Here is a 24,617-nt window from a genome sequence, read left to right on the forward strand (position 1 = left end):
TCATAGCGTCACTTTCTACACTATTCTGAATCCCATTGGACTTGAAAGATCACGTTTAAAGAGACTCTCCGCAGCCCCGCCTCTCTCCCACCTCGAGACTAGTGTTCAGTTCAGCTGATCGTGCGAGGCAGAGCATCACATTCACAGTCCGCAATGTCATCCGAGGAGCTCGCACTGAATCTGCAGCGCAGTCTGGACACCAAACCCGAGTCACCGGTGCACACAGGAGCGGACGAGGAGAAGGAGAGACCCGCTCCCTCTCCCGCTGCCGTGAACGGCGACGCCACCTCTGAACTGACGGAGAAACTCAACCGCAGGCTGGACATCCATGACGGCACGACGAAACCCAAGCAGATGAAGGTCTTCAACCCCTACACCGAGTTTAAAGAGTTCTCCCGCAAACAGATCAAAGACATGGAGAAAATGTTCAAGAGGTCAGTTCAGTAGTCACTTCATCAAAGCTCAACCGTTATTACATATATTTATCTAAATTAAGATTTCTTCAGGTTAATCAAGTTATGGGTGTAGTGAGCATTATTATAACAAGAGTGAAGTTTGTGTGTGTGTGTGTGTGTGTGTGAGAGAGAGAGAGAGAGAGAGAGAGAGAGAGAGAGATTTGGGATCATTGTGTTCTTGGAGCAGAAGGAATGATGATGCATCACTCAAATTGAATCCCTGAATGATTATTCTTGATTTTTTGTGTATAATTTTCTTTATTAGTTATTTTCTAAATCATCTTATTAATTGTATATTCCAGTTCACTGTGCTTTAATGACATAAAAACTGTATTTCTAAATGTTATAAAATGAAATAACATAAAAAACTAGTGTAAATTCAATGGATAGTGTTAGCATATAAAACATAATCTACGCAGGGCACAAATTGCCGTGTTAAAAATAAGTAAATCTGAAGACTAACAATCGTTTAATGACATTTAAGCCATTCGATTGTGATCAAAATCAGAAACAATATGGGGGGAAAAAATGAACAAAATAGAATAATTATGAATGGAATATTAAATATGAGTTAAAATCCCTTGCAGCTTTAGGGAAATTTGTATTGCAAAAACACATAAAACAGTAAAATAATAGAATATTATTTTAAAGAAAGAATAGCAAGTGTAAGATAGCAAGAAATAAACATTCTGAAGCTCACATTAAATTAACAAGAATTCTCTCTCTGAGCATCCTCGTACTGTGCCAAAATAATGTTTTTCTGTGGCGTCTCTCTCTCTGAACAGCCATTGTCCTGGTTTCCCTCATTATTTCAGTACAAGGGTCCACTCACAAACCCTGCGTCCCCATGGAACCCACTCCATGAGCAACAATGCCATCTTTGTCTGTTTGTGCGTGTGTTTGGAGGAGTCTATGATGAGAGAGGGTCTCTTTGGTTTCATGCAGAGTTGTGAAATGGATAAAGTAAAAAAAAAAAAAAAAAAATCCCTTCATTCATTTTCATCCTATTATTAGATATTTTTGTTTGTTTAATCACATCAAATTCAGAACCGGATCTCTGCTAGTGCAACAATAACAAGCAAACTATCCAGTGTTTGATGCGAGGAGAATCCTGGGATGTGTTTCACCTCAAAGACTTTGTTTCTGCTTGTCGACCTCTGCTGCCAGATCATGGTTTTGCCAGAAATATGCACACATAAAGATGTTAATAGAATTTTTTAGAGAATCCCAATGTTAATTTAGCCTTATGGCAACTTTAAGATCAGAGAGATAATTTATTATATAAAATAGTTCTAGAAATGTGCTCTAGAAGCATCATTAACTGTGAGGTTCAGTCGAGATGATTATATTGTGTTAAAGGAAACCAACCCAAAGTGTGTAGTGTATAAAACAATGATAACTAAGTGTGTATGTCCCGTAGGACTAGGTTACGTCAGGACTGCAAGGTGTGTCAGTTTAAGTCATAGAAGTGCGTACTCTGGCCCACTTCAGATCAGCTCAGCCCAGTTTCATCAGATGAAAAAAGATGTCATGTATAAGAGGAAAATGGGTCAAAAGCAAGATACAGCAGAGTTAACATTCATAAACACAACTCACACCTACTTATGAATTAGCACAGTGTACTAGATAGATAGATAGATAGATAGATAGATAGATAGATAGATAGATAGATGAATTATATATTCACATTATCTAGATTCATATTTTGTGAGGTTCCACAAATTTCACATTTAAGTTGATATACTATATAAGAATACACTATGGTTCAAAAGTTTTTTTTTAAAGAAATGAATAATTTAATTTTATTCAGCGAGGACAAATTAAACAGACCAAAAGTGACAATAAAGACATTTATAATGTCACAAAAACATTTCAAATGTTTCCAATGAATGATGTTCTTCTTTCTTTTGTACTTTATCTTCATCATAGAATCCTAAAAAAAAAATAAAAAAAAATGCATCACAGTTTCCACAAAAATATGAAGCAGCACAACTGTTTCCAACACTGATAATAATAATAAATGTTTCTTGAGCATCAAATCATCATTAGAATGATTTCTGAAGGATCATGTGACACTGAAGACTGGAGTAATGATGCTGAAAATTCAGCTTTGATCACAGAAATAAATTACATTTTAAAATACAGTATATTCGAAAACGGTTCATTTAAATAGTACAAATATTTCACAATATTACTATTTTTACTGTATTTTTGATCAAATAAATGCAGTGAGCATAAGGCTTCTTTCAAAAAACATAAAAAAAATCTTACCATCCCCAAACTTTTGAACTGATGTATAATCTCTATGTATAAATGTGCATATTTTTTATCCTCTCCACCCGTGCCACTTCAGCACAGGGAGGGGTGTTGACCTGGAATGTGGCCGGCATGCAGGCGGCAGGACCAACATGCCAATCTCATCCTCCTCTTTCTCTTTGTTATTCTCTCTCTCTCTCTCTCTCTCTCACGCTCATACAGCGGGTCATCTTGTTAACCCTGACCCGCTTCAAGTAGTTCATAATGGCAGTTCTAAGCACATCTGCAGTCAGCAACAGATCCCGGATCAGCCTGAGTCCCGTTGCTGGACTGCAGCGCTCTGAATGCCAGGCTCTATAGTTGAATCTCTGCCCCGAGCTTTGGCATCTATAAATACCAGCAGGAAACCAGAGAGGACAAAGAAAACGTCCACACACAAACACATGCCATGCACCCGCAATTACGTCAGGGCAGTTTGTGTTTTCATGCATCCACACACATTTTTCGAGCCGTGTGTGTAGGAGTGTGTGCTGCCAGTTGCTGAAAGCAGTTGTTGTTCTGGTCAGCAGATTCCCAGTTGTCTTTTAATCAGGACAGGCAAGTGTGAGCATGTCTTGGTGGGGGCTGTTGAAGCAACATCCAGCAAAGAAAGAAAGTGAGGATATTGCGTGAAATGGTTAAATTGAAAGGCTTTTATGCAGCACTTTAACGACGAAGGTTGAGCTGTTAATGACCTTCCAGAAACAATGTGTGAAGGAGACGAGATTAGACGTTCAGAGGAACGATATGAAACGGCCTGATAAACATTCACATCGTCTCAGAGCTTTCTCTTTAAAATTCCTGAGGAGAAATTAAAACATGAATATGACAATTATATATTGTAATCTAAAATTCTAGTATAGAAATCTAAAATGAATATGGACTGCAGCTCAGATAGCACTACAATAAGGTTCCTTTAGTTAAACGTTATTTAATACATTAAAGTATTTTTTTAAATATTTGGTAACATTAGTTATTTATTGTCCCAGTTAAGAAACATATGTTCTAAGAACGTTTTGCTAACGCTCTGCTAAAGTTATGAAAACTTTATTTCTTAATGTTTAAAATGTTACGTTTTTTTCAAATGTTTGAAAACATTTTTTTTGGGTTATATGAGCGATAAGGGAACGTTTGATCACTATGCAGACATTATGGGAACGTTGCTTCTGAATATTCTTTGAACGTTCTGAAACTAGTCGTAACTTTTAAAAACATTAGATAACTAAAACGTCTCAGAAGTTCCATGAACAATGTATAAATAATGTCTTTGTGCTAACGTTTGGAGAACAGTATTAAAGACCATATAACTTGGAACAAACATATTAATGTTACTGGTGGAACGTTTGTTCATAACTTTGTGAAAACCTTGTCAGAACGTTCCAAATTTCTGAGAACATTCCCTCCTATCTGGGATGTTAGTTCATAATGACATTTGACTTTGATTTCGTTAAGTCGCTTGAGCAGAGTTTGAGATGTTATTGAGATCACTTTTAACATCATGTGAGGTTATTGTGATTTTTCTCTCTCTCTGGTGGAAAATCTGTGACGCATTCAACTTTCTCCATTTTGCTGTCTAGGAGAATAAAATGGCCTCTCATTCATGATTTTCTTTTCTCAGCGGAGAGGAAGAGAAGGAGAGATGAGACGATGCTCACCTGTACTTTTCTGCCACCATGAGCCTGTTCTCTCTAAAAGCATCACTCAAACCAAAATAGAAACACGTGCACACTCCTTCAATCTCAGCCTCTCCACTTTCACACAGTGTTCAAGACAAACCCTCTCTCTCTCTCTCTCTCTCTCTCTCTCTCTCTCTCTCTCTCTCTCTCTCTCTCTCACACACACACATGCGATCCTGCTGGTTGGTGTGGCAACAGCTGGGTGAGACTCTATAAATACTCTCCTCCGTTAGATCCTCTTTTTCCTGCTGTTTCTGCCGTCACTCTCTTCACCTGCGGTTCTGCTGGATATCTTCATGTCAACGGGCACTTCTGTGTGTCAGTAGAAGCTTGATATGATCCATATGATGCTAGAATGCAATTAGCATTGATACAAGTTCAAAAGTTTGAGGTTGATAAGATTATTTCAGGTTTTTGAAAGAAGTCTCCTCTGCTCAACAAGGTGGCATTTATTTGATCAATAAAAAACAGTAATATTGTGATATATTATTATGATTTAAAATAACTGGTTTCTATTTGAGTATATTTTTTAAATGTAATTTATTCCTGTGATCAAAGCTGAATTTCCAGCATCATTACTCCAGTCTTCAGTGTCACATGATCCTTCAGAAATCATTCTAATATGATGATCTGATGCTCAAGAAACATTTATTATTATCAATGTTGAAAACAGTTGTGCTGCTTTATATTTGTGTGGAAACTGTGATAAATGTGTTTTAGACAAATGTGAATAGAAAATAATAGTATTTATCTGAAATAGAAATATTTTCTAACATTATAAATATCTTAACTGTTATTTTTGATTAATGCATCCTTGCTTATTAAAATGATTCATTCATTTTAATAAGCAAATTTAATAAGAAAAAAAAAAAATCTGATCCCAAACCTTTGAACAGTCACATAAATCATTAAGTTGTTCTAAACTTGTAATCCAGAACTTTTCTCCAAAACTCTCCAACAACAAAGAACCATTAAAACAGTCCATGTGACTTTTGCCCTATATTACAGGTCTTATGAAGTCATATAGCAGGTTTAAATTATGATCAGAATTGTAGTTTCACTGATAATGCTCATTGTTATTTCCCTATAATGGAGAGATATATCATCGTCATAAATGGAAAAACAGTACAAACTGTGTGTCATTTATAACAGAACTTTAATGTCAGGTGAACTACTCCTTCAAAGCTGTTTGTATATGTATCTGTGTGTAGATTTGACTCTGGTAAAGACGGCTTCATTGATCTGATGGAGCTGAAGCTGATGATGGAGAAACTTGGAGCTCCACAGACTCATCTGGGGTTGAAGAACATGATCAAGGAGGTGGATGAAGATTATGACGGCAAACTCAGCTACAGAGAGGTGTGCATGTGTCTTTTTCATGCTGTAGTTACAGATTTGTTTAGTCTATCCCTGATGATGACTGATTTAATCTGGTGATTAAATCTTTTCAGAGATTACCCTCCATGGAAACCACTTTAGACTCTTCTACTTAAATGATATGATCACAGCACATTTTTTGAGAGGTCTGTAAGAGATAAAATCTCTATCTCTGAATGCAGCTCTGATGTGGCTTCATTTAAATGTCAATAAGATTTAATCACCTTAGTCAATTTTCACCTGGCGGAGGATAAAATGGGCCAAATAATCCTATAGACTTACATGGAAAAGGGGCCACACACACGTAGCAATCAGAATATCATAGGCCCTGTTTACAGCTGGTATTAAGATATGTTTTGGTCGATCGGATCACAAGTGGAGGAGGGAGACACATTCCAGTTTATATCTGGTGTTTCAATCCGTCTCTTTCGTCCACTTTCAACCGCTTCTGTCCTGATTTCTTCGAGGTGAGGGTCTATGGCTGGGTAAATGTATGGGCTTTTTCAGATCTTTCAATCTAATGGAGGAATTAAGCTCATGCAGTTTACTTAAACACAACCAGAGGCGGCTGAAAAACATATGGAGAGCAGCAGGTTTTGCTTGTGCTTTGAGAGCCGCAAGACGACACTAAACACTGTGAGTGTGTGTTAGAAATCAGGAATGGTGAGAGAACATTGTGCTTGGTACATTTTTCCTCTTTAAACCAAACTTTGGTCTTCAGCCGACAAAGTTTAAATCCCGTCTGGCCAGTGCGCTTCCCATAATGTTTACGCATTAAGTCAGAGGCGGAGAGTAGGTGTTTTATTTTGTTTGTGGCTGTTTGAACACATTCGACCACATGAGCGTTTACACAAGATTCCACTTGTGATCCGATCGACCAAAGCCCATCTTAATTCCAGGTGTAAACACGGCCATAGACAGCCTAGCAACCACTAGAACACACACACAATGGTCTCTATGATATTCTAATATATAACTTTTTAAGGATTTAAGTAATACTTACTAATGCAAAACTGACTTCCATACATATTTAATGACTTAAAATGTATTTTATATGGAATCGACAAATAATACCTATAATCGACAAATACACCTTCTGAGTATTGTACGTTTTCAAACTGGGGGCCGCAAGGGAGTGACAGGGGGTCTAGAGAAAAACTGTATACAAATAAATACGATTAAAATAAATAAGCACATAAATGAATTAGATAAAAATAAATGTGATGAATGAATAATAAAAATAAGATTATAAAAAAAAATAAAAAATAACTACAATGTGTAAATGATATATTCAACTGTACATTACAATAGTGAATAGAAAACACACACACACACACACACATATATATATATATATATATATATATATAGTATCTCACAAAAGTAAATACCCCTCACACTTTTGTAAATATTTTATTATATCTTTTCATTGGACAACACTGAAGAAATGACACTTTGCTACAATGTAAAGTAGTGAGTGTACAGCTTGTATAACAATGTAAATTTGCTGTCCCCTCAAAATAACTCAACACACAGTCATTGATGTCTAAACCGCTGCCAACAAAAGTGAGTACATCCCTACGTGAAAATGTCCAAATTTTGGCCAAAGTGTCAATATTTTGTGTGGCCACCATTATTTTCCAGCACTGCCTGAACCCTCCTGGGCATGGAAGTTCACCAGAGCTGCACAGGTTACCACTGGAGTCCTCTTCCACTCCTCCATGACGACATCACGGAGCTGCTGGATGTTAGAGACCTTGCGCTCCTCCACCTTCCGCTTGAGGACGTCCCACAGATACTCAATAGGGTTTAGGTCTGGAGACATGCTTGGCCACTCCATCACATTCACCCTCAGCTTCTTTAGCAAGGTGGTGGTCGTCTTAGCGGTGTGTTTGGGGTCGTTATCATGTTGCAATACTGCCCTGCGGCCCCGTTTCCGAAGGGAAGGGATCATGCTCTGCTTCAGTATGTCACAGTACATGTTGGCATTCATGTTTCCCTCAGTGAAGCGCAGCTCCCCAGTGCCGACAGCACTCATGCAGCCCCAGGTCATGACGCTCCCACCACCATGCTCGACTGGAGGCAAGGCACACTTGTCTTTGTACTCCTCACCTGGTTGCCGCCACACACACTTGACACCATCTGAACCAAATAAGTTTATCTTGGTCTCATCAGACCACAGGACATGGTTCCAGAAATCCATGTATTTAGTCTGCTTGTCTTCAGCAAACTGTTTGCGGGCTTTCTTGTGCATCATCTTTAGAAGAGGCTTCCTTCTGGGACGACAGCCATGCAGACTAATTTGATGCAGTGTGCGGCGTATGGTCTGAGCACTGACAGGCTGACCCCCGACCCCTTCAACCTCTGCGGCAATGCTGGCAGCACTCATACGGATATGATGCTGAACACGTGCACTCAACTTCTTTGGTCGACCATGGCGAGGCCTGTTCTGAGTGGAACCTGTCCTGTTAAACCTCTGTATGGTCTTGGCCACCGTGCTGCAGCTCAGTTTCAGGGTGTTGGCAATCTTCTTATAGCCTAGGCCATCTTTATGTAGAGCAACAATTCTCTTTTTCAGATCCTCAGAGAGGTCTTTGCCATGAGGTGCCATGTTGAACTTCCAGTGACCAGAAAGAGAGAGTGTGTGAGCGATAACACCAAACTTAACACACCTGCTCCCCATTCACACCTGAGATCTTGTAACACTAACAAGTCACATGACACCGGGGAGAGAAAATGGCTAATTGGGCCAAATTTGGACATGTTCACTTAGGGGTGTACTTACTTTTGTTGCCAGCGGTTTAGACATTAACGGCTGTGTGTTGAGTTATTTTGAGGGGACAGCAAATGTACACTGTTATACAAGCTGTACACTCACTACTTTACATTGTAGCAAAGGGTCATTTCTTCAGTGTTGTCCCATTAAAAGATATAATAACATATTTACAAAAATGTGAAGGGTGTACTCACTTTTGTGAGATACTGAATATATAATATATATTTATTTATTTGAATCCAGTTTAGAATAGATGAACAGCTAGCTATTTTTTATTATAATCACATTTTTATTAATCTATATATAAAAATACATATATACTGTATACTTTCTCTGGTCCCTTTCTATATCTATAGTGTATAAGTTGGTTGTAAATAAAAGATAGATGCCCTTTATATTTTAAAACGGGGGCCCCTCACATGAGGATAATGATATTTGGGGTCTGTGGCATCTAAAAAAAAAAAAAAAAAACTGACATAAGACATTATTTAGTACCATTTTTATTTTAACTCGTGGGGTTGTCGTATCCACATAATAAAAACCCCAACCCTCTCTAACACACACACACACACACACACACACACACACACACACACACACACACACACACACACACACACACACACACACACACACACACACACACACACACACACACACACACACACACACACACACACACACTCAAACAGGTGATAGTGCAGCTGTGTCTTAAGTACAGTGAGTCTGTTGTCTGTCAGATGTTGCTCTGACTCCTGTGATTGGACAGACATTCCAAATGGATAAGATTACACACACACACACACACACACACACACACACACACACACACACACACACACACACACACACACACACACACACACACACACACACACACACACACACACACACAGAGAGATTGTGCAGTGAAAGGGGGGGAACCTGATATAGGGTCATTCTTTTGACCTCCCCCTTCCCCTCATGAAATCAGATCTGTGTGGATTTGATCTAAAGGTCGATTAAATAAAAAATATTATTATTGCTTATCATTTAAAGGGAAATATCTGCAGTGCCTTTCATTTTGTAGTATATAAAAACAGCTGAACTTTCAGTGTATGTGCTGACATGCCAAATGATGTCATATGCTTTTGTGTTTATTTTTAGAATTGAATAGAAATGCACCCTCCCATGATTTACTGATAACCTTTAAAGCTATTGAAACTTCCCTATAATCCAAATGTCTCGATCTGTGTGTCAGTTCCTGCTGATCTTCCGGAGGGCCGCGGCAGGTGAGCTGCAGGAAGAGAGCGGGCTGATGGCTCTGGCTCGACTCTCAGAGATCGACGTCTCCACTGAGGGCGTTCTTGGAGCGAGGGACTTCTTTGAGGCCAAGGTTTGTGGGTTTTTATATCTTTTCATGTGAAAGAGAGTTTTGATGCATGGGAAAGCACTACTCCCATGTTCTTCAGAAGATTATTTTGGGCCTCAGTCTCCCCCTTGTGTTCATATAGTGTAAGTGGAATATGTAAAGAACACACACTCAGTTAAAGAGGGTTACATTAAATAGATCACGGATTTGTGAATATTTTTGACAATTGAATCCCCATGTCCTAAATTTACTCTGACAAAGGCAAATAGCTGGAACATTTACACTATTCTTATCTCCTGCTTGAACCTATTTTAATTAATGTTAACCTTTTAAAATATAATTATTCATTGTTTTAAATATAATTTAAATATAATGTATAAATATATGTATAAATTTGTGAAGCGTCTTGTTCAGATTTAAATTAGTTCCATTTAACATTACATTTCAGTGTACTTTTTTATTGTTGTATTTTAATATTATTATATATACTTTATATTATATTATATATTATTTCTCATAATTATTTAGACTATTATAGTATTTATACATATTTTTAAATTAGCTTTTATTTTTCTATTTTCAGTTTTAATTTTTATTTTTGTTTGTTTTAGTAATTTTCTCGTGTACTTTTTTCATTTTCAACAGTTTTTTAAATATACATATATTTCTATTTAGATTTAATTGATATTAATTTCAGTTGTAGTTTCAGTGATTTTATTCATTTTAAACTTATTAATTTCAGTTCATTCCTAAGACAAATTTATTTGCCTTAATTTTTCTAATTCTAATTTCTAATTTTCTAAGTTATTGAGAGAGTTTTTTACCTTTAAATCTTTCTTCTAATATTTATATATTTTTTATTTCAGTTAATGACATTTTTTAATGGTTTTACTTTAAAAATGTTCAGCTTCAGATTTGGGACACAAACGAATAAGCCTGCACTTCACAATTGCCATTTTACTGATTTTAAAAGTGTTTTAGCACGACTACAGCAAAAGCAATGCATTAATTTTAATGTTGTAAACATATGAGACACATAATTGAAATGTGTTTTATCTGTGTGTTTGTGGTAGGTTCAGGCTCTGTCTGTGCGCAGTAAGTTCGAGGCGGAGATACGAGAGGAACAGGAAGAGAGGAAGAGGATGGAGCTTGAAAGAAAAGAACGGCGTGCCGCATTTAAAGAGCTGCAGTCGACATTCTGTTCATAAAACTCCTAAGATCACAAACAAAGATCTATGCCTTTTAGAGAGCACATTTGACTTGCACACAAGCACAAGCACGCATGCACACACACACACACACACACTGCTTCTTGTACCTCACACCTATGTGTAATCAAAACCACAGCGTAACACTGAACAAGTATCATTAGCGTTATTAGTGGCTTACAGCTATCCTGAAATATGCATGAGGAATTAGTTTCACTGGTGACGGCCGTAGCGAGAGATGAAGCGAGTGAAATTTCAGGAGTCTTGTAATGTAGGACATAAACAGAATAAACTCTAATAGACTATTTTAATCATCTAAGCAACTATATATTTTTAGAAACAAGAAGTTTATTGTAAAGTGCTAATCATAATTTTAAATAGTTGGTGTCGTGGACTAAATAATGATTATGACCAACGGATGAAAAAAAAAGAAACAAAGGAAACAAAGGGTCAAGAAATATGTTTATTTTTTATAGATTTGAATCATGCATTTTGTTCCGTTTTCTTTCTTCTTCTTTTTTTTTTTCTTTTTTTCTTTTTTCTTTTTTTTTTACATATTTGTCACCTAAATATATGTTTGTTGTTAAGTTTTGGTAAATTGTATTTTATCAGATGTTCATAATATCTACCTGTAACTCTCTTGTTTTAGCCAATTACATAAAGCCTATTAAAGCCTGTATTTTTCAACAAAACAAAACAAAAAATATTTTTATCTGTTGTATTACAAATGTCCAAAATGGAATAACTGTTATATCCCTGACATGAAGTGTGAAGTCTGAAGTGTCTAGTGTATGCCAGTAGGTGGCAGCACTTAAATGAAAGACTCTGTATGAAGGAATTAAAGGCATACAATTTTCTGTTAGGATTAAAAAAAAGACGCAACCACAATATTTTCACAGATATTTTAATCCAGTTTTTGTGCTCCACATATCAAAATAAAGGCATTTCTTTTACAGATCAGTTGCCACTCAGTGTAGCTTTAATAGTGGCCTGTATATGCAGAAAACTAAACTACTACACAATTCTTTTCCAGCCTTCCAGAGTTTAACAATCAAGCTTTATAATATACATATAATAGCAGTCAGCCTTTTCTGAGTGACAGACAGTACATGTGCTATATACTTTCCTACAGTAAAAAATCATACAGTGTTGTGCCACCAATACGATTGATCTAATGTATTTTGTTTTACTGCACAGATTGCATTGCAATGATAATATTAAGATTTTTATTTCCCAAAAATAATCTAGTAAATAATCTATTTATTTATGTATATACTTTATTATTTACATCATTGTTAATGTTCAGTACAGTGTTTGATCTCTCGATCCAAATGTCCATTTCATGACTTAGGTGAAAGTAAAAAAAAAAAAAGCTTTGTATTAGGCACTTAATAGGGGTGTTAATGACCATGAAACAAGGCAAAGTAAATATTTTTTCTTTTTGGGTGAATATCTGTAACATTCATGTATTTTGATAAAAAATACTTTATGGACAAGGAGGAAACTCGTCCATGTAGGGCTTTAATAATTTATAAATTGAAAACGGCCCCTCTGACTCAGACAGATAACGCAATGACAGTACCCAGGTGCCAAATCAATAAGGGCTCAAACATGATGGTCTTGTGGTGTCAGTGGATTCAGGGTGAACAATTCTCATAATAAATCACTGGAGATTCCTCTTATTTCCAGATGAAGACAAGGTCTTAAACATCTGTCACTGTGTGTTCAGAAGTACTGAAGGATGCAAGTGTGAATCATTATGTCCATAGCAGCAAAAAATGGTTTCCTATTGGGACGGAGTGACATAACAGATCATAACTAACTGAGGTTGTCTTTTAGGATAAACAAAAGTCATACATTGGAGGTTGTGTTATGAAATGAAATGCACTTTTATAAACGGAGAATTCCTATGGAATCATACACTCTTGCATAAAAACACAACCACTGCTACTCCACTCGGTCACTGCCTTCCCCGTTAATCTGGACCACCACGTGTTCTTTCTCCAGCGTGTCTGTGGTGTGTGTGTTGGGGAGTGTGAGCGGACAGGGCTGCGTGTCAAAATAGCGCATGCTTTCCGTTTTGTTCCGGCCTTTTCCGTGCAGAGACGTCACCCTGGTGAAGCAACTGCCGTACTGGATCTCGTCGGGCAGGTAGGACGTCCTCTTGTGGTAGCCAGAACCCGTGCTCTCCTGAGAGGCGGTGAGGAACACCACTAACTCGAAGTGTGATTGGTTGGTTGGGGCGTTGTTTAGGGGGCTGGAGGGAGTTATGGGGTGAAAAAAGGTCAAGGGTGACAGAAAAAGAGGGCAAGGTCGTGACCCCAGGTTATCGACGCTGAATTCCATTGCGGTTTGGTGGAGTTCGTGATCGTCACGTTCTTCGTAGAGAACGGCGCTCACATACACGTCCACCAGCGGCCTTGGAAGCAGGTTACACACGCGGAACATCAAACAGCGCCGACCTCTGACCTCGCACACTACGGCCTGAGGGCTGAACAGGATCCCACCACAGCGCTTCTGAGGGCGGGAGAACTTCGCCACAAATGCACCTGATGGAGCAAAGAAAGAATTTGAATTTAAGGAAATAGAATGAAAAGGAACAGAAATTAAAAAAGCTAAATAAATAATTAAATTATTATTAATAATAATAATGACAAAACCACAAATTCACCTGTGAAGTGACAGAAAAAAAGTTTTGAATTGAAAATTAAAAAAAGTAAAATAAAACTGCAAAAATTATTTATTAAATAAAGTAAATTAATAATAATAATAAGTTTGGAAAAGGTAAGTTCGTCAAGAAAAAGTTTGAATGTTGCTTGAATGAAGTCTTGTCTGATAGTTCATAGGTGTTTAAAAAGTCCTTACGGATAGAGTTGTAAGAAATGTCACCTATAGAAATTTGTATCTGTGTTATATACTTATTTCTAATACATTTATGGTTGAGGATGAGAAAAACACTTAATATTTTCCACAATGCAATTATCTGTTGGATTTCTCTGAATTGCGTTTCCAATTCTTTTTTCCTGTGGGGCAGTTCATTTCAAATTCACACTCATTCTGCTGTCTTTGATGACAAATCACAGGATAGTTGAGTCACATGAATCACATGGCATTTGCAGCTCAGCTGATTGGCTGGCTAACAAACCTGCATTCAGAGCTGAGTGCAATTGAGGCAAGATGGCAGCATGCAGATTGTGTTCTTCACCCCTGGGCCACCAGTCAAGAAACTGCCATCAAGAGGAACGTTTTAGGAAGTGTGCCTCCGTGTCCCAGGTTTTTGAAACCTGAGGACATACAACCTGTGCGGTGATTGCTTGGGAGAGGATCATGCATGTTCAGTGCTTGAGAGTTCTGAATGTGCCCATTGTGAGAAATTCACAATGAGAATGCTCTGTTCATGTTTGTCCCTATTCTCGATGGATGTGGGACAAACCAGAGGCTTCGGTCGTGGGGATCACAGGTCGAGCTGGCCGAGGAGTTAGAGAAAGGGTTGGCTCTTTCTCGCGCCTCGATCGTGGGCTCGAGCGATCAGTCGGATCAGGACGTGCTTTCTCTCAAGTCATCCGATCCAGCAGATAGCATGTTGTTGGCACCATCCAGCCAATAGGAAGCGGATGTGGTTTAAGAAGGCAAGGAAAGTGTGTACTGAGCCTTCTCAATCTTACGAGGGATGGCTGGATATCATGGCCCACACCGCAGCCAGATTGGACCTGGCTTGCAGGTATGAAAAACGGGAAGTCGCTCGTGGTAGGGTGAAGAGTAGTATCAATCAATCAATAAATCAATCAAAGTCATGGAAGAAGTAATATTCAGTCCGGATTTATATACTCTTGTGAGCTATCTCTCCATAGGCAGATCTGCTAAAAGATCTGGATCAAGGCCAATGACTGTCCCCTGAAGCACTTGCTGCCACACCATGAATCTAGCTCTCTGGGCCACTAAACAAACAGCCACTGCTATCGGTCGCTTGATGGCAGCGATCGTGGTCATGGAGAAGCATCTGTGGCTGAACTTGGCAGACATCAGGGAGAAAGGAAAGAATTTTCTCCTCGATACCCCAGTCTCGCCCACTGACCTTTTTGGCATATCTGTTGAGAACGTTTTTGGAAAGTTAAGAGAGGCGAGGGCTCATTCGGCAGCATTCAGGAAATACATCCCGCACCCGAGGACTGGAGGCAAGGCCTGAGGGAGAGCGCACAGGAGGAGAGACGCGAGTAAGAAAAGACAAGATCTCAGGGAAGTGATTAATAAGAAGCACATTGGTAAAAGACACGAATGCTGATGATAAATAACATCATTCCTCCTTCTTCTATCTAGAAGTTAGCTGGTAGCCGATTATAACAAAATGGGAAATGAGCTCAGGTAAACTCTGCCTTTGTTCATAGCCACTCCTCAAGCCCCAGTTGGCCTGCTTTGGACCAAGGTATTAGGCAGGTCAAAAATCCATGGACATTTGCCCAGAGAAAGGCTTGATCAAGCCCCGATAGTGACAGTGGAAACGCGAGTGGCCCTGGCACGCACTAGCACACCCGCTTTTGGCCCGATAGTGGAAACAAGGCTATTGAGAGGTAAGCACTCTCTTTCCTTCCCCAGGTAAATTGGGTGTTTAAGTAAGGAAATATTACAGCTGTTGGAACCTGGGTACAGAGAAGCTGAATACAATCCGGGTGGTTGTGGCTCTTGTCTTAATATACTAATCTTATTAACAGGTTCTCACTACATGAATTACGGCTCCCTCTGGTGGCCGTCTACACATTCTGATAGGGTAGAGAAGATGAAGCATGTTGATACAGTATATATACTCTGTTCATCGTCCCCTCTCAATCTAAAGGCTCAGTACTCCCCTATGGTGGCACAATGAATGTTTTCGCCTTGGGTTGAGTATACTGAACAAATTGTTCCTTTCTAAACATAGTTGGGTTCACTCCCCTTTTTGATTTCTCTCTTCAGGTTAATGCAAAAGTAAACTAAATATGATCATGGCCATTTGTATTCCTGCTTTTTATTTTGCTCCCCCTCCCCAACTACTGCAATGGGTTTCTAAGTAGGGGTTTGCTTCCCTGAAAAGTGGGTTATTAAATGCCTGACTGACCTGTTTATCTCTCATGAGAGTTGACAACACTAATGAGTTGAGGAAGTTCACCTAGGGGCCGTCCCTCCTTGTTATCTGTCACTCACTGTGGTCCAGCGCTTTAAGAAAGAATACGAGCTTTGTCTAGCAGGCGTTGTATCTCTAGCTAGCCTTTTTCTTCTAATTCGGCAATGGTAATGAGTTGAGAAAGTTCGCCTAAGGAGCACCCTCCTCGTTACCTGTCTCTTACTAAGAGAGGTAAAAAACCTGCACGTTTTTTTGTAAGTTTTTTGTAAGTGCAAAAAAACAAAAGAATAATGCAAACCTTTTTAGGTCCTAGAAAATTATTTTACATAGAGCAGAGTTTGATTTGCCTCCCCAGATTTCAAGGGTCTTAAATTAAGGCTAGACTCCACTGTTGCTCCCGGGGTTGAGCCTCTCTCTACTCAAGGCTCCCCTTTTTAGAGAAGAGGCACTATCAGAGAAAGTAAAATAAAATAAAAAGACAGCGTGGCTCCCTTAGGGAAGCTGCCCTTTGAGCCCTAGGATTGAGTGAGGTGTCCCTCCCCATCTACTTTGAGTATTTAAGTAGGGTCCTTTGCCCCCCTTTATCTCAGTTATCCAGTTTAACGAGTAGAGGTTTTGCCATAAGTTTATTACAAGAATCTGTTACATTTAAGTATTTTGCCATTCTTGTGCCACAGCCTACTATATGGAAATTAAGGTGCATTTTCCTCAGAAGAACTGGTACTGCCTAGGTTGATAGTTGAATATTGGGAAAAAAGAAAAGAAAAAGAAAAACTCCCTGTGGAAGGGCATTTCCTAAGAGCTGTCTCAGATGAGAAAAGGCTGTCACAACCTGCCCATTTCTTTCCGTAGAGCTCTGCCTTTAGGGATAAAGTAGCCCGCTGGGGACGGAGGAAGTTTCCAGTGAGACCGGGACTTCCCCTACTGTAGAGGCATAGCAGCTAAGGGATCTTCTATTTTTTTGGAAGATAATGGCTTAGGGAACGCTATGACAAGACAGTCTGTGTACATATTTGCCCTGGATGGACGGTTGAGTCAATGTATGCTATGCCCACTGAAATATTTTCACATAGTGAGGAGGGCATCCCTGCGGCATGGCAGGGTGGGTGTTTGTTCCCCATAGCGTCCATCCAAGATGCAATGTCTCGTTTCCCTTCTCAAACCTCAATTACAGAGACATCATCTGAGACATTCATCAGAGGTAATAACTAATCAACCAGTTGTCACTGCACGACAAAAATTAAGAATGATAGTGTAAACATGTTGCTTGTTGCATCTGTTAATTCACTTGCTTGTTATTATGGATGGTTTTAACATTTCCAGTGTGGCGGATATGTTGATGTTCTTTTGCTAATGAACTGCAATCTAGGTATTTAATATCTACAATATGACCCTAAAAAGCTGGACTTAGAACACAAGTACCATTTATATTTTAGTTCAATAGCAGGACATCTACAGGTCATTCTACATTTCCTCTGAGGGCTTTAGTACCAGGATAATCTGCTCAATACAAAGCCAGAATTGTGATGCATTTACATTAATTACTCCATTGTTCAGAGGCAAAGTTCTCATGATGATTTTATCTTTTAATAGATATATTAATCAATGACTCTTTTATTTGTATTTCTCTTTGTCCTTGAAGCATGTGAACTCAGGATTCACATGACTTACTGTACCTTCACCTAAAGTCTTTAACTAAGTCTTTGTGAGATTCTAAAGTTTGGTAAACACACACACACACACACACACACACACACACACACACATATAAATATATTAATTATTAATTAGTGGGAATATGCATGTTAACATGATTTTAGTGGGCAAGAAATGTTTACCAATCTTTCTGTGGTCTACCAATCTTATGTTAATTCAGCAAAAGTGCTTTTTTTAAGCTTGTAACATGTGCTTTTTTAAATCAACATCTTAAATATCTTACCTTAAACTAAATTTTTTATGCGGCCTTAATTTTTATATTAGAATAGAACATTATCCCAAATTATTTTCGATTGAGTTTAACTTGTACTGAACCTGGAACATCCTTTTAACCTATCCTAAACTTGACTCATTTGAAATCTTCATTTCCAAAGGAAAGGTAGCCTATATCTCCTATATAGACCTGGTGCATATTTCTACAGTAAAATAGAAGACTGTGGTGTGTACCGGTGATGAAGGCCTCCAGCATGAGTCCCAGCAGCATCTGCAGGGCGAGCAGCGCTATGGCGGTTGGACAGTCAGCGTTGGGATACATGGTGCCGTACCCGATAGTCAGCTGCGTCTCGAGGGCAAAAGAGAAGGCGGCGGTGAAGCCCGTCACGTGTTTGACACACAGCACGTGTCCGGGCGGTGGGGAGTCGTGGTTGGGCACATCCAGGTCCCCGTTGACACGGGCGAGCAGGTACCACAACACTGCAAACAGCAACCAGTGAAGCAGGAAGGAGCCGCAGAACGCCAGCACCACCCATCGCCACCGCAGCGCCAGCCACGTCCCCCACATGTCCCGCAGGGCCCCGAACCACGTCTCTCTGTAGCCTGGAGCACTGCCTTGCATCAGGCTCCGCCCGTCCTTGTTGACCAGACGCTGGCGATGAGGTTTGGCCATCAGGGGGCAGGAGACGGCCTTTTGGTCACTGGTGGTGCTTGTCATGGTGACCGAAATTTGGCAAGTGGCTGGCACCTGGAAAGATGAGCAAAGAGCACCTGATTTCAGCTACAAATTTCTACACATTTACATATGAAAATCTGATGTTCTTCAGGGGATAGTTCAACCTCCAAAAAATACAAATTCTGTCTATGAAAATTTATTCCAAACCTGTATGCTAACCTGTTATTTAGTCCTGTGAAACAAAAAGGAGACATTTTGAAGGTTGGCTGTTGGGCTCCAATTGTTTTTGCGAGGCACAGACTTAATTTTAAGCTTTTAAAATTAAAAGCCTTCCACTGATTATCCTTAATTCTCCATTAAAGCTCTAAAATTTAATTTGCAGATTAAAAATGGTGCCAGATTTGATGTAATTAACAGAAAACTGTGTTATTCTCAACAAGCTAGGTCTAATGTACGAAATTAAGATTAATGGGAGATTTTTTGTGAATATCAGCCTAAATTTCTTCCTGTTCCAGTGTTGCTATTGTTAACTAAAGTGTTCATCTTCATTTTTGGTATGTGGCAATAGGCTAAAATAAATTGAAATATAAATATTACATGGAAAAACTTAAACTTGAAAAAATTTAATTAAAAAAAATTAAATTAAAATTTGAAATGTTGCCCAGGCAACTAAGTCTAACTAAAACAAGTTTAAGTTGAAGTACTAAAATTACTTAAACTGAAATATAAATGAATTAAAGCTAATAAAATAATTATAAATATAATATAATTTTATATTATGTATCTTATAATATATATATATATATATATATATATATATATATATATATATATATAAAAAAACGAATAAAATGGAAAAAAATTGATGTAAACTGTTTTAAACTAAGTAAATGTTTTAAAATTAAAATAAGAACTGAACATAAAAATAAAAGCAAAATATTAATAATTACTATAATAGTATATAAATAATATTGAAATAACACTATTCTGTTCGTTTAAAGCCAATGGATATATATAGTGCATAAGTTGTGATAGCAACTTTTATGGTGTATTTATTATTATTATTTTACACTTTTTTGGCCTTGACTGCTGAAAAAAAGAGTCTCCTTTTGGGTTTGGAACTTCATGAGGCATCATAATGACAGATTTTCGGGTGAACTATTCCTTTAACATTTCTAAAAAATCTGCCATTTCAACTGCCAGGTGATTTAATTGGTGATGTTTCTCAGTGGGGTGTGTGTGTGGAAGGGACAGCAGGAATGTGTGTTTAATCCACTCTTTTTTTCGCTGTCTCTCTCTCTCTACCAGACGACTGCAAGTAATTAGTCTGACACTAAAAAGCAAAGCACTGAAATAATAATAAAAAAGAAAAAAAGAAGAACTTCAGTAGCACAATGTTTTTTCATCATGTCACATTAATTAATTATATTAGATTGTGTGCTGGAGAACCTGACGAAGAATAGGGTTTCAGTCCCTTTGTGTCTGTAAATATTATGCAGACACACGAAATGTAAGTGCTTGAGCGTGTTTGGATGCCAGAGCTTGAGGTTAAACTGTAAAGAAGAAGAGAGTGTCACATTTTAATTTAACAAAATGTTAACTTGCCCTCCGGGTTCTCCCCGGTGAGGAGAGGGAATGTTCCATCTCAGGATGTTTTCTTAAATGAGGAAAATTACCTTGGTTTGCTTTAAATCTTTTCAAATTCTAGCATATTGACAACTTGCAAGAATAAATCTTATATCCTGCAAGGATGCATGAAATGGATAGTAAAGACATTTATAATAATACAAAAGAATAGTTATTTTGCTTTCCTTTCATTAAAGAATTATGAAAAAACGTATGATTTCCCCAAAAAACGAAATAGAATTAAGCAGCACTACTGTTTTTAACATTGATAATAATCATAAATGTTTCTTGAGCAGCAAATCATCATATTAGATCAGATTTCTGAAGGATCATGTGACTGAAGACTGGAATAATGATGCTGAAAATTCAGCTTTGCATCACAGGAATAAATTAATGTTTCACAATCTCATATTAATTCAGCTTTGGTAGACATAAACATTTCTTTCAAAACATTTAAAAAAAACTTACTGATAGAAACTTTTGAAATAAAATATAAGTAAAATGATATAAATATATATATATATATAAAGTTTATATATACAGTATATAAATGATCATAAATAAATATAAATACAATTGTGTATATATATATATATATATATATATATATATATATATATATATATATATTATATTATATATATATATATATATATATATATATATATATATATAATATTATAGATTATATATATATATATATATATATATATATATAATCATTTATATACGGTATATATATACTTTATATTTTATTTATTACCATGTATATACTATATATATACACACATATTATTTACTTCATCACAGTTAATGTCTATGAGAAATAGGGGTGCATTTGATTATTAGATTGACAAAATGCTTATTGCTAATAAAGTTCTCAACAAAGTTCCAGGTATACTCAAAAACCAGCATTAGCAAACACCAACTAAAAGTGACCGTGACCAGACAAATAGTGAAGACAGGGGTACAACTATATAGTGAACTAAACAAAGTGATTAATAAAACACAGCTTGAACAAATAAACCAATAATGACGTGTCCATGGTAACTAAAGAGTGGCGGGAAATCAAACGAAGGAAGGCATGAACTGAAGAAATACAAACTAAAAGTCCCTGAGCTGAATTAAACTGAACATACCGGTGACACTAGTTCATTCTGGATCAGTTCATCCAGTGTAACCTCAGGTCCCTCTCCATGAAGTACACTTTTGATTAGACAAGGCCATGAATCTTTCCTGTACGTCATGACCTAAACTTCATGAGAAAATTCATCACATGATGAATCACGGTAGACTGTGAGTTACATCTTGTAGCTTAGTGCGTGTTTGCGGCGCATGTTATTCATGTGATGGTGTCTGGCCACAGGGCGATAAAACACATCTCTCTTTATATATTGTGTTACACAGATTATATGTATTAATTAATTAACTCCATATATGTATTAATGCCATTCACTTACACAAACACTTTGCAGATGTGAAATGAGTCATTGCCACTTAACCATATTGTTTTATTAATCATAATCCTTTATTTTAATGCAAAAATGCTAATGCTTGTCTTCACTAGATTTCATTAGTTTATGAATGATGGGCTTTCAGTTTACAGTGTGTGACGCTGGTCAAATTTACAGACTGGACTTAGTGTGAAAAATTGCTTTTTATAAGCATGCATATAAATGTTTTCTTATTTTTTCTTTTATACCAAAAAATGTCATATCCAGGCATATTTTTAGACGATACCATGTGATTTTACACAGGATCATGATACATATTAGCAAACAGGGCTTTTTCCTGCATATATTTATGTCAGGATACTTTTTTTAAATTAAATACTTGATTGAAATCTAACTAAGTACATCATTTTCTTTGTATTTCAGGATTGGTTTTCTTAGCAGTTCTTTATTTTCTTTGATTCCCCCCCTTTCATCAGTCATATCTTTGATTGACATCTCACCGGGCTCTGCAATTATTAAGCTATTCCTCAATGGTACCTCACCTTGTGAATGCTTACTTCGACACAGAAACAATGAGTAGCTGATTTCTGGATATAAGATTAACCTGGACCTTTGCTTGTGTGTGTGTGTGTGTGTGTGTGTGTGTGTGTGTGTGTGTGTGTGTGTGTGTGTGTGTGTGTGTGTGGTATGGTACAACTATCTTTGTGAGAACCAGTTTGAGATTTAGACCATCGAAGTGAGGACACAGAGAGTAGAGTGAGAATTTAGTAAAGTGTTTAAGGGTCAAGACTTGGTTTTAGGGATAAGGTTATAATCAGGTTAAGGGTAGGTTTAAGGTAAGGGTTCGGGTTAGGCATTTAGGCTACGTTCACACTGTCACTCCAAATCCGATTTTTTTGCGTATCCGATTGGAATCTGATCTAAAATGATTGACTGTCCACACTGTGTATCGCAACTGTGTTTTCTGTAAAATCTGCATTGGTTTCTATGGCAATTGGTAGGTATACGCCAAAAACAACAACAACCACAACATGGCGGGGTTTGCAAAACAGAAGTTTCCTTATTTACAACATGACAATGTGTAGCCACTGCGCTGGACTCCTATGTCCTCTGAGGCAGCGGCAGAACCGGCTTCGGTCCGTGCTGTCGTCTCCGCCGGTTTGCAAAACATGTCTCCAATACAGTAGATTGTCATTTTCTGCTCGTCCGGCACTTTGCAACAACACAACTTTGTTTCTGCAGGGACTTTCAAAACAACGACGCTCGAAACAGATTTGTAAACATCGCATTTCACGTGATTTTTTGCCGTTCACACTTGATAAATGTGATCGGATATGCACAAAAAACGGATTTGGACTGACGGCCTGAACGTGTGATGGGTAGGGTTAGGGAAAGGAGCTAGAGATTGCATTGTGTCAATGAATGTCCTCACAAAGATAGATGTACAAGAATGTGTGTGTGAGTTTGATATGGTTGGCTTTGCTGTCAGTTACTGTAAGCACTGTAACTGCTGAACTTTAGCACATGTCGTGCTTGGGTTACTTATGTGAACTTCAAGATGAGTTAGAATGGATTTTTTTTTTTTTTTTGGCGACTTTAGTTACTAGTTTAACCAGAGATTTGGTCTGATTAAAACTGAGTGACTCTCCACTGCACACAGTTCAATGTGTCAGAGTGCAAATGAGTCTGGTGTGCTCATGGGTAAATGATTATTTCAAGTGTTCGGTGTGTGTGAGTGTGAGTGTGAGTGTGTGTGTGTGTGTGTGTGTGTGTGTGTGTGTGTGTGTGTGTGTGTGTGTGTGTGTGTGTGTGTGTGTGTGTGTGTGTGTGTGTGTGTGAAAAAGGGGCCCGGTTCACGGACAAAAAGCACCATAAAAGTATTATAAATTCTCCTAAAATAGTCCATATGACTCATATGATAGCTTTGTGTGAGGAATATAGTGAAATAAAAAATAAATCACTAAAGAGCAATGCTATTTGGTGTGAAATGACATCAATAATATTTTTGTTGTACATTTAGGAGATTTGACGGAAAGGAAGACATACATTTCAGTCTTAATACAGTCATATTGGCTACTTTTATGGTCATTTTGGATCTTGTCAGACCCATTCCTCATTGCCTTTCATTTCTGGCCTAGATATATATTTTTCTAAATCATCTTTTGTGTTCCATGGAAGAAGAAAAGTCATATTGAATGATATTGTAATGACATGATGGTTAGTAAATGATAACAATTTTTGTTTTGGGTGAACTATTCCTTTAAGACAAAAAAACATAGATGACCCGAAATGCATCCTTTATGAATAAACAATGATTCACTAACACATGCAAACACAAACACTGCCCTGTGCTGATCCGGATGCTGATTTGTTTTCAATAGAGAGTTTGTCTTCTGAGACTGTGATTGGTCATGGTCACCCATGGAAAAATATCTTCTATTTTTCTTTTCTTGCTATAAATCTTATCTAATAATATCTCTAACAGAGCATAGAATATCCTGTTTTACTCACCAAATTTCTCTCTTTGGGGTTTATTAAGGACTCCTCAGAGTTTTCAGACGAAGTGTGAAATCTTCTGAAAAGTTCAAGCGGGATCTAGATTGTGAGGAACCGTAGATCCTCGGCCAGGGTGTAAAACCAATCCAAATACTTCTGTAGGAGACACCAAAGAGTCAGATGCACTGAGGAACTCCAAC

At 37.7% G+C, this 24,617-nt stretch overlaps 2 protein-coding genes across 2 annotated transcripts; one reads left to right on the forward strand and one right to left on the reverse strand.

Moving 5' to 3' along the window:
- The first annotated feature begins 134 nt into the window (after window positions 1-134).
- efhd1 (EF-hand domain family, member D1) lies at window positions 135-12,093 on the forward strand. The gene is made up of 4 exons (XM_082180969.1): window positions 135-434; window positions 5,638-5,785; window positions 9,820-9,954; window positions 11,004-12,093. Exons 1-4 carry the CDS (start codon window positions 154-156, stop codon window positions 11,136-11,138), a joined length of 699 nt encoding a protein of 232 aa, XP_082037095.1. The 5' UTR covers window positions 135-153; the 3' UTR covers window positions 11,139-12,093.
- kcnj13 (potassium inwardly rectifying channel subfamily J member 13) lies at window positions 12,029-24,617 on the reverse strand. Its single transcript, XM_082180957.1, has 3 exons — window positions 24,433-24,617; window positions 18,400-18,913; window positions 12,029-13,687 (listed from the first exon to the last, which is right to left on the reverse strand). The coding sequence occupies exons 2-3, from the start codon at window positions 18,881-18,883 to the stop codon at window positions 13,086-13,088; spliced, it is 1,086 nt and encodes a 361-aa protein (XP_082037083.1). The 5' UTR covers window positions 18,884-18,913; window positions 24,433-24,617; the 3' UTR covers window positions 12,029-13,085.

This window comes from Leuciscus leuciscus (genome assembly GCF_965113295.1).
Source record: "Leuciscus leuciscus genome assembly, chromosome: 9".
Lineage (NCBI taxonomy): Eukaryota > Metazoa > Chordata > Actinopteri > Cypriniformes > Leuciscidae > Leuciscus > Leuciscus leuciscus.